Source organism: Portunus trituberculatus, unplaced genomic scaffold, assembly GCF_017591435.1.
Source record: "Portunus trituberculatus isolate SZX2019 unplaced genomic scaffold, ASM1759143v1 PGA_scaffold_228__1_contigs__length_152164, whole genome shotgun sequence".
NCBI lineage: Eukaryota > Metazoa > Arthropoda > Malacostraca > Decapoda > Portunidae > Portunus > Portunus trituberculatus.
The window spans coordinates 117,501-131,806 of record NW_025541396.1 but is presented as its reverse complement, the minus strand read 5'-3'; the positions used below and the strand labels follow the sequence as shown (position 1 = coordinate 131,806).

The following is a 14,306-nucleotide window of genomic DNA, read 5'->3' as shown; positions in this document are numbered from 1 at the left end:
TCTCTCTCTCTCTCTCTCTCTCATAGTAGAATCTTGGAGTGCTTTGCAGGTATCATAAGAGTATTGGTGTATAGCATATTGTTACTTATTATTTAATACTTGCATTTTTATCATTATGTATTATTATTATTATTATTGTTATTATTATTATTATTATTATTATTATTATTTTCATCATTATTATTATTATCGTTATTATTACTACTATTTTTGTTATCATTATTACTATTATTATTATTATTGTTATTGTTATCATTATTATTAATATTATTATTATTATTATCATTATTATTAATATTATTATTATTATTATCATTATTATTATTATTATTATTATTATTATTATTATTATTATTATTATTATTATTATTATTATTATTATTATTATTATTATTATTGTTAGTATCATTATGATTGTTATTGTCAATAGTGTTACAAGTGTATTTGTTGTGTATGATGTTGTTGCCGTTGTTTTAAATGTTGTTCACTTCACTTGTCACCTTCACAAACTGGCCATTGTGTGGACATGTTGATTGGCCGTCACTTGACATTCGGCCATCTTGTTGCGTTGTTCGGATCTAAATCTAAAATTGTTCACTTTAAAATTCGATTCGTATATGACGACCGGCAGCTGACCGAGAGGGAGCTGCGGGTGGCCTCCACCAGGGCCGAGTACGCCCGGTGGAGCAGGAAACGGGCCCGGCGGTTTGTCGCGGCCCGGAAGGCCTCCCTGGCGAAGGGGAGGAAGGTTGAGGATGACCGTCCTCTTCCCGCCAGGGAGAGAGAAACGGTGACGGTGGGTCTGACTTCTCCTTCCGAGGAGAAGGAAACAGTGAGTGTGGGCTCACCGTCCACTGGCGGCCAGAGCGCCGCGAGAGTCCCTCAGTCGTGCGGACTCCCTGCATGGGAAGGGGGTAAGGAGATTGTAACTGTAGGGGTTAAGTGAACAAGGTATAGTGTCACTCTTTGCGTGTGTGTGTCCATTGAGGTTTATGGCGCAGAGGAGACCAGGAATCATATATTCACCGGGTATTTCACGGTAAGCTGGTCACTTGCTGAATAGTACTGTGACACGAATGAATGCAACAAAATGTACTTGATCGCCCAACGTGGGGCTTGAACCCACGACCCCGAGATTAAGAGTCTCGTGCTCTACCGACTGAGCTAGCCGGGCTTATGTAACACAGGAAAAGAGACAGAGAAAGAGAGAGGAGGGATAGGCCTTTTTCTTCCGCATCACTCATTCTCATAAAGAAATAAAACGCAAAGGACCGTAACTATTAACCTCTTTATTGTCATAACGCGTTTCTATATCTACTCTGCTCAGTATTCGCTGATTTTGTAAAGCTTCACATACTTATGTGGGGATTAAAATAGTGAAGACAGTGAACATTAAACTTTAAACTTTCATAGACCCTTCCTATTGTAATAAAATCGTCTACTCATATGCAAAATTGTAGGTAAAAATGCGTTCCAGTACTCTCTCTCTCTCTCTCTCTCTCTCTCTCTGTTACACAAGCCCAGCTAGCTCGGTAGAGCACAGAACTTTTAGGCCCGTACCAAGAGTCACGAAGGTTTAAGGTCGAGGGTAGAAGGGAAGGTAATGTGGTACCAAGAGTCGCTGTCATTATTGGAACGAAGAGCAGAGGGAAGGTCGAAGGAGGGATGGGTGCCCCCGTGTCTTCCACATGACCTTCGAAAAAATATTTTATAATTTTCGTAAGCTGGAGTGACCAACGAATAGTATGAACTAAAATCAACATCAAGTAATATTTCCAATCTCGGAAAACCAATAGTTATGTTTCCACGTAAGTTACTATTCTTTTTATAATAGTGAAGGGTCGCCTTAAAATCGCGAGGTGGAAGAACGCAGTGGATCCAGAAAGCTCGCCACCTAGCTGTTTTATGAAGCTTGTTTTCGTTTGTCAGGAAAGTTACACTGTTTATTTCATGGTAATAAATATTTTCTTTAGTGAGCTCATCATCCAATCCTATTAAAGATCAAATATGTGCATGGGTTGATGGAGAATAGGAAGTGACAGGTGAACTGCCAACAGACAGAAGGCTGTCAAAGTATGCAAAGAAAAGCCAGTCACAAGGTAAATACTAGCCTGTATAAGCAGGTTTAAAACAAAACCACAAAGATGTATGTAGGGATGTAGACAGAAAATTTCACAAGCACCCCACTTCACACTAACCCAGGACTTCTTATCAAACTCTCTCTCTCTCTCTCTCTACAAAGACAGTGAGTGACATAAGCATTAAGTGCAATAATGTTAAATCTCTCTCTCTCTCTCTCTCTCTCTCTCTCTCTCTCTCTCTCTCTCTCTCTCAACAAAGACAGTGAGTGACATAAGCATTAAGTGCAATAATGTTAAAGCTAAGTCAACAGATAACTTTTCACTGAGTTGGGTGTGATGTGCAAGGATTTAATCAAGTATAGGTATACTGACAGTATTGTAGGTAGTTCTCAAGATGTATAGTCCTGTATCCAAACCATTTCAGGCCATGATTAATGTAATTCATGATTGACTATACTAATGTGTTAACTATGGAATTTTTAATGATGCGCGTGGTGGGCAGCTGTGTAAGCGGCAGGTGGGGCCAGGCAGGCCCTGTGTGCCACTGTGCGCCGTGCTCGCCTGCCATTGTTTTTGTCCACCACGACAACCCTACACTCTGAAACTGACAAACCCACCTACACCACCGCTACCACCACCACCACCACCGTCACCACCACCGCCACTACCACCCACCACCACCACAACCACCACCACCACCGCTTCTATAATCCTCCTCATCCTCCATCACCAGTCTGCTTCACCCCACATCAAATTATCTTCTGTTGTATTCCATGTCTGGGAACCTACACTTGGCTCCCTTCAGCCCTCTCTCTCTCTCTCTCTCTCTCTCTCTCTCTCTCTCTCTCTCTCTCTCTGGACAATACTAGCACAATAGAGTGGTTAATGAGCACCACCGTGATTGATAGTTGAGCAATGTTTGTTTTGTTTGTGGCGGAAATAGTTTCTTTTTAGGTGCGTGGAACTCAGGCTCACGAGAACAGTCACATCAGTCTGTTGGGTGAAGACTCTGGCTGCTGTTGAGCAAATATTATGGCGACCCTGTGCCGGCCAGGTGTCTTGGCGGAGCAGGTGTGTGGGTGGATCCGTGCGTGTTTATTTACCAATGGGAAGTTTTCAGAAGTAGTGGTTGTCACCAGGTGGCAGCACAGCTCGTGTCCCGTTCGCTGTCACAGGGGTAATATAGAACATACCTGCAGTGTCATTCTATAAACACAGAGATGCAATAAGTCGGTATAATATATTTTCTACATAATTCCTTTTAAGTAGTAACACAGGCAAAATCAAACCCTATTTATGAACAAATGTATATAAGTTGATTTTCTCGTGAACTGGCATTGAGGCTTATATGGTCATCTCCACATTTCCCTAAAGAGTGCACCCTTGATCGGAAGTGTATTAATCCAGTCCACAGTAAACATGAAGACAACATGTCTGTGTCACTCAAAAGTCCAAACCACACAGATCAACTTACTAGTATGTGGAAACAACAATTCTAATTAAGAACAGACAACTCGGGTATCCTGGCGAGAGTGTTGGTGTCTCACCCATCCTGGGCTGCCCACCTGTTTAACTTAACAAACACATTGTGCGACAGTTAATTCCTGCTGTAATGTCCATGCCACTATGCCATGAGGAGGAGGAAAACTTTTCATATTTCTCTCTTTTCACTCTACAGCTGTCCAGTGAAATGCTTAGTCATTGCATGATTGTCTTGCCGTGACTTGATCTTGATGCAAGCGATGTTAAAATTTCCACACAAATAACTATACCCATATATCACGAGGTTACTGAGTAAGCTGTATCATACTATATAGTACAGTCAAAGATTTTACCTTTTTCATTGTCCAAATCAATAGATTTTAGACTTGTAGTATGCCGTGTTTAAGATATTGGTAGCAGTATTACAAGATAATCACAAAAAAATATTTGTTCTGATTAACTTCTTTCAAAATTATCCATACAGGATAGTTAAAAGTAGATACAGAATGTAAACGGTAACAGTATGGCTTCCGTCAAGGTCGCTCTATAGTCTGGTAGCAGAACCCTGATTTTTATGTGGACCTTGCAAAAATACCCCCCAAGCAGGTTATGATTGATTTTGGTAGATGAAGTTATGCAGAATCAGAATCTGAATGATGCCAAGCTGGCATCATTGAGGAAATTGAGAAATTCAAGATGACGTCCAAGATGGCCGCCGCGAGGATCCAAAATCTTTAAATGGCTGTCATTTCGTCATTTATTGGCCGATTTTATAATGTAACATATCAATTCTAAGGTTTTTGGGGTCAAGGAATTCAATTTTAGCAATAAAAACACTGCAGATCCTCAAATTATTGAGTTACACATATTTTTTTTTAAACCAGTTCCAAGATTTTGATTGGTAACTGATCCTAGGTGGTTGTTCTCCATTAGCCAAGAGCCTGACAAAGCAAGTAGTTAATGTCAGTCTCCACAGCTGCAGCAGGCTTGCCCATGACATCCAAGCCATGCGAGACAACATTCAACAACCCTCAGTTTACCACAAAGAAGAGTCCCGAGCACAGATCCGATCAGATGCACATGACAGACAAAGCCTACAAAAAGTTGGAGCATTGTATCGATCCTCTCGATCCAACTGGTCACCCCAAGGAACTGTTCAACATTGCCACAGGAGAACTTGCTTCCTCGACGGTGAATGTAGACGAAGCCTTGGCACTGGGAAAACAGTCTGCAGAAGCATACGAAGCAAAGCTGCCAGATGGATTCCATGAAACAATCAGCTGTCCAGTAACTACGATGGCAACCAAACGAAAGAAGACAACACTACATGGGCGGTCTGATCCTACCTTTGACACTGAAGTTATCTTCACTAGGACTATTGAACTTATGGATACAGAAGATTTCAATTTGAGGGAACTCTTTGACTATGAACTTTCCCAAATTCCAACTTCCCTTTTCACAGACGAAGGTAACCTACGACCCGCTACATCAAAGTCGAAACTGAAGAATTCTTTGGGAGTTGAACGATCCTCTCGAATGGCACCAAACCCAGAGGTAGTTGTGCTTGATGGCTGTGCAATACTTTGGACAATTCACTGGCCTGTTCCTGGAAGAATCATTGATCTCATTGCAGCCGTGGAAACATACTTGAGACAGAAACTGGTCCAAAGTGATGTGTATCTGGTGTTTGACAGATACCACGCGTATAGCCCAAAGGGTTGCACAAGGAGTCGACGGTCTTCAATTACAGAAAGCAGTCCATTCCATCTGACTTTGAACTCACCACTTCCTCTCAAGCTGCGTCACTGTCTATTGTGGACAACAAAGTACAGATCATTAACTTACTGTGTGATGCTTTAGTGGATCGTTTTCAAACAGATAGAACTGACAAGGAACTAGTCATCACGGGACCAGATCCTGTGCCATATTCCATCCAAAAAGGAATGTATCTAAGGAGGACAGATTTGAAAATGACACACGAAGAAGCTGATGTTATTATTGTCAACCATGTAGTGGATGTCGCAAGAGGAACACAGAAAACGATACACATCATTTGTGATGACACAGATGTCTTTGTCCTGTTGGTTCATTTTGTTGCAGCTGAAGGTCTCTGTAACAATATTTTCTTGGTTCCAACCCGTCCGTCAAGGAATGCCATAGACATTGGTGCGACAGCAAACCAGCATGCAGAAATAGCCAAGTATCTACTTCCGCTGCATGCCCTAACTGGCTGTGATACAGTGAGTACACTGTATGGAATAGGGAAAGTCAAAGCATTGAAAGTCCTCAAACACGGGCATCATCCTCCTTTGCTTGGAGACAGCGAAACAGATGAAAAGGACTTGGAAAAGCAAGCTGTTGCATTCATTGCTAAATGCTACGGCAGCAAGGCAACTGGCTCGATGTCAGAGGTTCGCTACAGCATGTGGCAGCACAAAACCGCAAAAAGCAAATCTCGGAAATTCAAACTAGCGACCCTTCCACCCAGCTCCAGAGCATTTGCTTTGCATATCAAGAGAGCCCAATATCAAGCATCTCTATGGAAAGCAGCACTGCAGTCTGATCCCCCAGCTTTGGCTGCTTCGGATTTTGGGTGGAAACCAGACCATGACAGCCAAACTCTTCTCCCAATTCCACTTCCACCCGACACAATGGCTGCTCCCGACAGAGTACTGAACCTTTTGTGCTGCTGCTGTCATTCATCAACAGACGTATGTTCCACTAGGAGGTTCATCTTATTTTTGCCCTATCCACTTCCACGCTGATGATAACACTACATCTTTCCACGTCCTTTCAGAGACGACCAACCCTTCAGGAAGTTAACAGATGATGCAGGAACGCCACAGAACGCCTAACTTCTGCCCTTTCTAAGATTTCTGATTGGGGCACAGAAAACTTTGTAGTGTTCAATGCCTCAAAAACTCAACTCCTCAGATTTCTGATTGGGGCAGAGTAAACTTTGTAGTGTTCAATGCCTCAAAAACTCAACTCTTCCATCTATCAACTCAACACAACCTTCCAGACAACTATCCTCTTCTTCAATAACACTCAACTGTCTCCGTGATCCACACTGAATATCCTCGGTCTATCCTTTACTCACGTTCCCGCATTCATTTGATCACGTGCTTTTACAGTCAGTTTGAAAATGGCATTGTATGTGTCTCAAAACGTCGCAACAATAAGTTGAAGTGATTTTCCCGCGACTTTTCTTCGTCCCCTACCTCTCTCTCTCTCTCTCTCTCTCTCTCTCTCTCTCTCTCTCTCTCTCTCTCTCTCTCTCTCTCTCTCTCTCTCTCTCTCTCTCTCTCTCTCTCTCTCTCTCTCTCTCTCTCTCTCTCTCTCTCTCTCTCTCTATATATATATATATATATATATATATATATATATATATATATATATATATATATATATATATATATATATATATATATATATATATATATATATATATATATATATATATATATATATACATATGGAATAGTGGGGGTCGTGGTCACTTATCTATAAATGAAATGTTATGTGAATAAAAGGTTATTTATTCAAACAGAGAGACAGAGACACGTCCTCCAGGACTGCCCAGTGACTCAACACATTGGAGACAATCACGGGCTTGTGACAATAGAACAGGTGTTTTCCGATAAGCTGTCAATGGGTGAAACATGTCAAGAAATACATGATATTCTGTCTGTTTACTTGTCAACACGTAGCAACATGATATCAAATACAAATGTTTGCAGCAGGTTAGGTGTACAAGATAATCAATAAAATGTTAGTGTTATCATCATGTTGGACTGCACGTGCCACTGGAATGATTGACAACGTCTCATTCATAAATGTAATTAGGTAACAGGAAAATAAGTAACAAGTAATATGCAATCATTGCACTGCTGTTGCCTATAAACAATCTATCTATCTGTGTGTTTTGTGCTGGAGGGGGTAAGGAGTAGTTTACAGAGGGTGGTGTGAATCACTGCTGATCGTCACCGTGGAGCTGCATCATCAGTATCCAGAGGTCTAGCCCCAGCATTATGTTCCTCATCGCTTCCTGGCTGTCTTGGCTCAGATCTCGCTGGTCAGCCAAGCCTGACCACAAATTTTCCAAGTTCTCCTCCAGACACTGCACAACGATGGGCGCCCCGTCTCCAGGTTTGCGGCCCTCACAGTCCCCTCCGAAGTAGGCGGGGCTGTTTAGAGTTGCCAGGTGCTCTCGTGATTCCTCTGGGTTTGCACACATCAGCCTGAACACCTCCACCACCCATCTGATTGGGTCCTCTTCCCGCTCTGCCTCAAGCTCCCTGGTGGGATCCTCTTTGCCTCCCTCTCCCCGGTGCCTCGCTAGATCCTCTTTGCGTCCCGTTCCCAGCTGCCTGCCAAGGTCCTTTTCCTCACACCTCTTATGCTCCAGCCACCGCAGGAATGCGTTCTTGAAGCAGAATCCGCTCGGCACCGGGATGTTCCACTCACGTGTGTCAAACCAGGTGCAGAAGCTCTTCTTGTGACGTGGCATCCAGGGCTCGGCCTTCAGGCGAGACAGAATTACCTTTCCCATCAGCTGTGCCTGGCGCTCTACAGGGCTCAACGTCTCCAGCACCTTTGCCTCTGCCAAGGCAAAGCTGCAGCGCCATGTGGCGTCCGCGGCATTACTGAGCTGTATGGTGGTGGTGTCCGCGGGAGTGAGGAAGGGTCTGGGAATTTTTCCCGGCCACGGCACCTCCAGCACCGGCACCAGGTCCACGCCGACCAACAGCAGAGGGTACTCTTGTCCCTGCCAGGCCAGGGCGAGAGCCACGCCCACCTGCGTGCTGATCAGGCCCGGCGGCACCAGGCTCAGTCTTTTGTCCAGCAGGGTGTGGCCAGTGAGGCAGCGGTGCACCTCCTCGTACAGACTGGTCATGAAATTATTTCCCTGAAGGTGTGGGTTGTTGGTCTCTACAGATATCTCTAACCTGCCCTTCAGCAGGGCTTCTTCCTCCCTTCTCTCACTAACATTTACTCCCACGCCGTCCTCGTGAACAACGATATTTACATCAAATTCGTCGGGGGCGTACAACTTGGAGCCGTCCCGAGAGCTGCCCACCAGTCTCAGGTCGCCGTGGTAGGTGGGATACGCGGCTGACACCTTATCTATGATGGCTTTCAGTTCCGCCATCACCACCTCATATATTTGAAGGGCCTCGCCTCGTGACAAGTCAACCGCCACTCGTTGAGCCTCCTGCTGCAGCTTCCCAACCTCTATCTGCTTCATAAGTTCTCTCGTGACGCTGTCTGAATTACGACGTTCAGATGGCGTCAGAGGCTCACCGTCATATTTTTCATAAAGCTGCAGATATGCCTCAAATCCTCGCATCACTTCCTTAGCAGTGGTGCCCGCGCGACAAGGAGGGTCCTGCACAGCTTGTCGGGCCAGTAAGTCAGAAGTGCTTGTGTGGCCAAACATGGCGGCCAGGTGTCGGGGCGTCTGACCATAGGTGTCGCGCTGTTGAAGTTTAGCGCCGGCGCTCACCAGCAGCGCCACGCAGCCGTCCTCACCGTGTGAGGCCGCTTCATGAATGGCTGTGGTGCCGCATGCTTTGTCCAGCACACCGTCCACTGGGCGGCGACCCTCCTGCAGCAGCAGATAAGTCAGCTGCAGCAGACCTTTGCGCACAGCCAACAGCAGACAGGCGCGGCCATCATCTGCGGATACAGTCTGAACATCGCCCTTCTTGTGGAGGTTGAAAAGAACTCCCTGTACGTCCAGCGCGGTCCGTGCCGCCGCCTTCTCGCGATCTGCTTTCTGGCGAAGCTCAAGATTCCTCAGCTTCTCCCGCTCTTCCTCGAAGAGCCTCTGTGAAACGAGAGAGAGAGAGAGGTGTCATTGATCGTAGCTGCGGGATGTGGTGGCTCAGAGGTCAGAGTGAGCGGTGTTTTAGGGATAACAGAGATCACTCCCACGACACACACTGGGACAGCGAGGCCACAGTTCCTCGTGCAGAATCTCGTAGTACTGCACTGTGCTGCACTAATTGCTGCTGGATAAACATTGCTACAGAATGAAGAGCCACAACCATTCACCGAGCAACGACGTGCGTGTGTGTGTAATTATAATAGTAGTTACCAAATTGATTATAATAAAAAATAACTCAAAATAACTAAAAATAATCAAAATATTGATTGTAGCAAAAATCACTTTAATGATAATAATAATAATAATAATAATAATAATAATAATAATAATAATAATAGTAATAATAACAATAATAATAGTGATATTAACAAGAACAACAACAATAATAATATTAATGATAATAATAATATTAGTAATAATGATAATGATAATAATAATAACAGTTATAATAATAGAAATTATAATGATAACAATAATAGTATTTTTTTTTCGCTATGGCCTATAGTGCCTGTATATATATATATATATATATATATATATATATATATATATATATATATATATATATATATATATATATATATATATATATATATATATATATATATATATATATATATATATATATATACACAGCCTCACCTGCTCCAGCTGCTGCTGCTCTTTGTCGGTCATTATGTGGAGGGGAAGGCGACCGCCGGAGTCCGGCACGTAGGGGCAGGCCCCGAGGTCCCTGACTAGCAACTCGGCCATATCCTGGTGGCCGGCGTCCAGCGCGGCGTGCAGGGCACTGCTACCTGAGGCTGGGCTAAAAAAAGGCCACGCTCCTGCACTGTGTAGGAATGATGCAGTCAGTGGGCAATTGGCGGCTGCGGCCTTTGCCAGCAGGTTACTGAGAGCCGCTCGGTCAGTGTCATTGCCCCCTCGCCATGTAGTCCGCCACGGAGTATCCCCCTCAATGTCTTCCAACAGATTGCTGATGCCTTTCACAAGGACGTCGCTCACCTGTACCAGACGACGCTGCTCCGCGTGCAGCCGGCAGCAGTAGGCCTGCGAGAGAGCGATAATTGGCAAATTAGACAGGGCAGGTTTGTGCCTGTAGGACTGGCCTCTCAGTCAGGATTAGAAGCAGTGCCCATCCCTCTCTTTAATCTGACTATTTCATGCCAACGAATAAAATTCTTCTTAATGATGTTTTCAATGCCCTCGCTGGCCTAAGCCCTCGGAAGGTTTATTGACCTGATGAGGTCCTTTTTATTGTTCTCAAAAACTGTGCTTCCGTGCTTGCACCTTGCTTGGCCAAACTCTTTCAAGTATGTCTATCGACTTTTATCTTTCCTTCTTGTTGGATGTTTGGCTACATTCAACATGTTCCTAAAAAGAGTGACCGTTTTAATCCCTTAAACTATCGTCCTATTGCTTAAATATCTTGCTTCCCTAAAGATTTTGAATCTATCTTCAATAAGAAGCTTCTCAAACATCTGTCGCTTCTCAATCTTCTATTATATGGCCAGTATGGCTTCCGTCAAGGTCGCTCTACTATTGATCTTCTGGCGTTCCTTACCGAGTCTTGGTCATCCTCTTTTATAGGATTCGGTGAAACTTTTCCTGTAGCGTTAGACATATCAAAAGATTTTGATAGAGTCTGGCACAAAGCTTTGATTTCAAAACTGCCCTCCTACGGCTTCTATCCTTCTCTCTGCAACTTCATCTGAAGTTTTCTTTCCGAACATTCTATTGCAGCAGTGGTATATGGCCACTGATCTTCTCCTAAATCAATCAATAGTGGTGTTCTTCAGGGTTCTGTCCTGTCACCCACTCTCCTTCTCTTATTCATTAATTATCTTCTTAACCAAACATCTTGCCCTGTCCACTCCTACGCTGATGATACCACTCTAAATCTTTCCCCGTCTTTTCAGAGACGACCAACTCTTCAGGAAGTCAGCAAATCACTCAGGGACGCCACAACACGCCTGACTTCTGATCTTTCTAAGATTTCTGACTGGACCAGAGAAAACTTGGTAGTTTTCATTGCCCCAATAACTCAATTCCTCCATCTCTCAACTCACACAACCTTCCAGACAACTATCCCCTCAACTGTCTCCCTTTTCCACACTGAATATCCTCGGTCTGTCCTTTATTCATAATCTTAACTAGAAACTTCACATATCATCTCTTGGTAAAACAGCTTCTAAGAAATTATGCGTATCCACCAGTTTTTCTCGTCCCTCCAGCTGCTAACTTTGTACAAGGGCCTTGTCCTTCCTTGTATGGAGTACTCTTTGCATGTTTGGGGGGTTTCCACTCACACAGCTTTATTAGATAGGATGGAATTAAAAGCTTTTCGTCTCATCAAATCCCTCCTCTGACTGTCTTCAGTTTCTTTCTCACTACCGAAATGTTGCATCTCTTACTATCTTCTATCGCTAATTTCATGCAAACTACTCTTTTAATATTGTTAACTGCATGCGTCCCCTCCTCCTGCGACCTTGTTGCACAAAGCTCTCTTCTTCATTTCACCCCTATTCTGTCCAACTTTCTAATACAGGAGTTAAGCAATACTCTCAATCATTTATACCTTCCTCTGGTAAACTCTGGAGCTTCCTGCCTGCATCTGTATTTCCAACTTCCTTTTGTCCCTGACTTGTTTTGGATAATTCTTATTATCTTGAAGAGAACTGACAATCCAGTGCGCCTTTTTCTCAATTTTTGCTGCCCTTGGCCAGCTTTCCTTCTTGCATGAAAATAAAAGAATATGGAGGATTTCTCTTTCCTACACAACACGACTATACAACGTGTGTGTGTGTGTGTGTGTGTGTGTGTGTGTGTGTGTGTGTGTGTGTGTGTGTGTGTGTGTGTGTGTATTGTCATGGAAGGTTTTGAGGGAGGGAGGCAAATGTATTGCACGACGGGTTGGTTAAACAGTGGTGTGTGACAAGCACATAGTATATATACTGTATGTACACTGTATAGCTGCCGCCTTGCTCACTGTGCGTCATTACTCCCTGGGAGGGTAGCGCGGGTGGCAGGACAGAGAGAGAGAGAGAGAGAGAGAGAGAGAGAGAGAGAGAGAGAGAGAGAGAGAGAGAGAGTGGATAGGTTGGAGGAAGGTAAGGGGAGGAGAGGGAGAGAGAGTGAGCGTGTACGTACATGCGTGTGTGCGTGCCTGTGTTGGTTATGTTTGTAGCTGCAATAGTTAGTGTGAGTGCGGGGAAAGCACCAGGCTGGCTGACAATGATGATGATGATGATGATGATGATGGTGATGATGACAATAGCAGGCGGCGGGAGGTGAGGCAGGAAGGCACAAGTGTCACAGTCTTTTTTTTTTTTTTAAAGGGGTTGAAGAAAAGAAGATAGCTAGCTAAAGAGAAAGTGCGTGGGAAGAGAAGGGGGAAAGAAAGTTGGAAGAAAGATAGTTTGTGGGCTCAACCACAATGCAATTTATATATATATATATATATATATATATATATATATATATATATATATATATATATATATATATATATATATATATATATATATATATATATATATATATATATATATATATATATATATATATATATATATATATATATATATATATATATATATATATATATATATATATATATATATATATATATATATATATATATATATATATATATATATATATATATATATATATATATATATATATATATATATATATATATATATATATATATATATATATATATATATATATATATATATATATATATATATATATATATATATATATATATATATATATATATATATATATATATATATATATATATATATATATATATATATATATATATATATATATATATATATATATATATATATATATATATATATATATATATATATATATATATATATATATATATATATATATATATATATATATATATATATATATATATATATATATATATATATATATATATATATATATATATATATATATATATATATATATATATATATATATATATATATATATATATATATATATATATATATATATATATATATATATATATATATATATATATATATATATATATATATATATATATATATATATATATATATATATATATATATATATATATATATATATATATATATATATATATATATATATATATATATATATATATATATATATATATATATATATACATACATACATTTTTAGTTCTGGTGTTTTAATTTGTTTATTATGTTTTCCCCATAAAGGGAACATTTTTTAGTTGTGCTGGACATATTAATTGTGTTAATAGGTATAGTTAGTCAGAGAGAAGTCCACCAATGCATGCCAGAATGTGACCTTGTATACCGTGCACAGAGCGAAGCACAGAGTTTTGTCCTATCATTCCTAAATGTCACGCAGGTTTCACAGCAGTGTCGTTAGAGTTCATTGAAGGTTGATGTGTGATCAATTAGCAAAGATTTAACCATTGTTAGCTTATTCTTTGCTTGTTCTAAAGACCTTTAATGAACTCTAACGACACTGCTGTAAAACCCAATAAGAAAAATGTCGCTTTATGGAATGATGAGATTATGTAGCGTGTTAATGTTGGAGAGTAAGCTGTGGTGTGCTGCAGGCCTGGTACGTACTACACCACCACTAACACTAACACTAACACATGCTGAGGCTGCTCCAACACAAACGTTCGTCCCTCACAACTAACACTCCCAAAACTCATCCTAGCCTTTCCAACACTCTCCGCGCTGCAAAGGAGCCCCCGCTGACACTGCACCACTACAATGTGTGGCACCGCTACAGTGTGTGGCAATGCTGGACACAGGCAAGGCAGGGCACTACTA

At 41.6% G+C, this 14,306-nt stretch overlaps 1 protein-coding gene, 1 long non-coding RNA gene and 1 other non-coding gene across 5 annotated transcripts in view; 1 reads left to right on the top strand and 2 right to left on the bottom strand.

Moving 5' to 3' along the window:
• Positions 1 to 1,101: 1,101 nt before the first annotated feature.
• Trnak-cuu lies at positions 1,102 to 1,174 on the bottom strand. The gene has a single exon. It is a non-coding gene; the product is annotated as a tRNA-Lys (tRNA).
• A 5,912-nt stretch (positions 1,175 to 7,086) lies between these two features.
• Positions 7,087 to 14,306, bottom strand: part of LOC123500427 (ankyrin-3-like) — a 52,590-nt gene continuing 45,370 nt past the window's right edge. For all 3 annotated transcript variants that reach the window (XM_045249148.1, XM_045249147.1, XM_045249149.1), the window contains 2 exons: positions 10,096 to 10,503; positions 7,087 to 9,393 (listed from right to left, as the gene is read on the bottom strand). In XM_045249148.1, coding sequence (XP_045105083.1) covers positions 7,534 to 9,393; positions 10,096 to 10,503 — 2,268 coding nt within the window. In that variant the 3' untranslated portion in view covers positions 7,087 to 7,533. The remainder of the gene's footprint in view (positions 9,394 to 10,095; positions 10,504 to 14,306) is intronic.
• The window catches only part of LOC123500428, a 30,822-nt gene continuing 27,877 nt past the window's right edge, over positions 11,362 to 14,306 (top strand). Inside the window, exon 1 of the long non-coding RNA XR_006673314.1 lies at positions 11,362 to 11,474. This is a non-coding gene — a long non-coding RNA (uncharacterized LOC123500428). The remainder of the gene's footprint in view (positions 11,475 to 14,306) is intronic.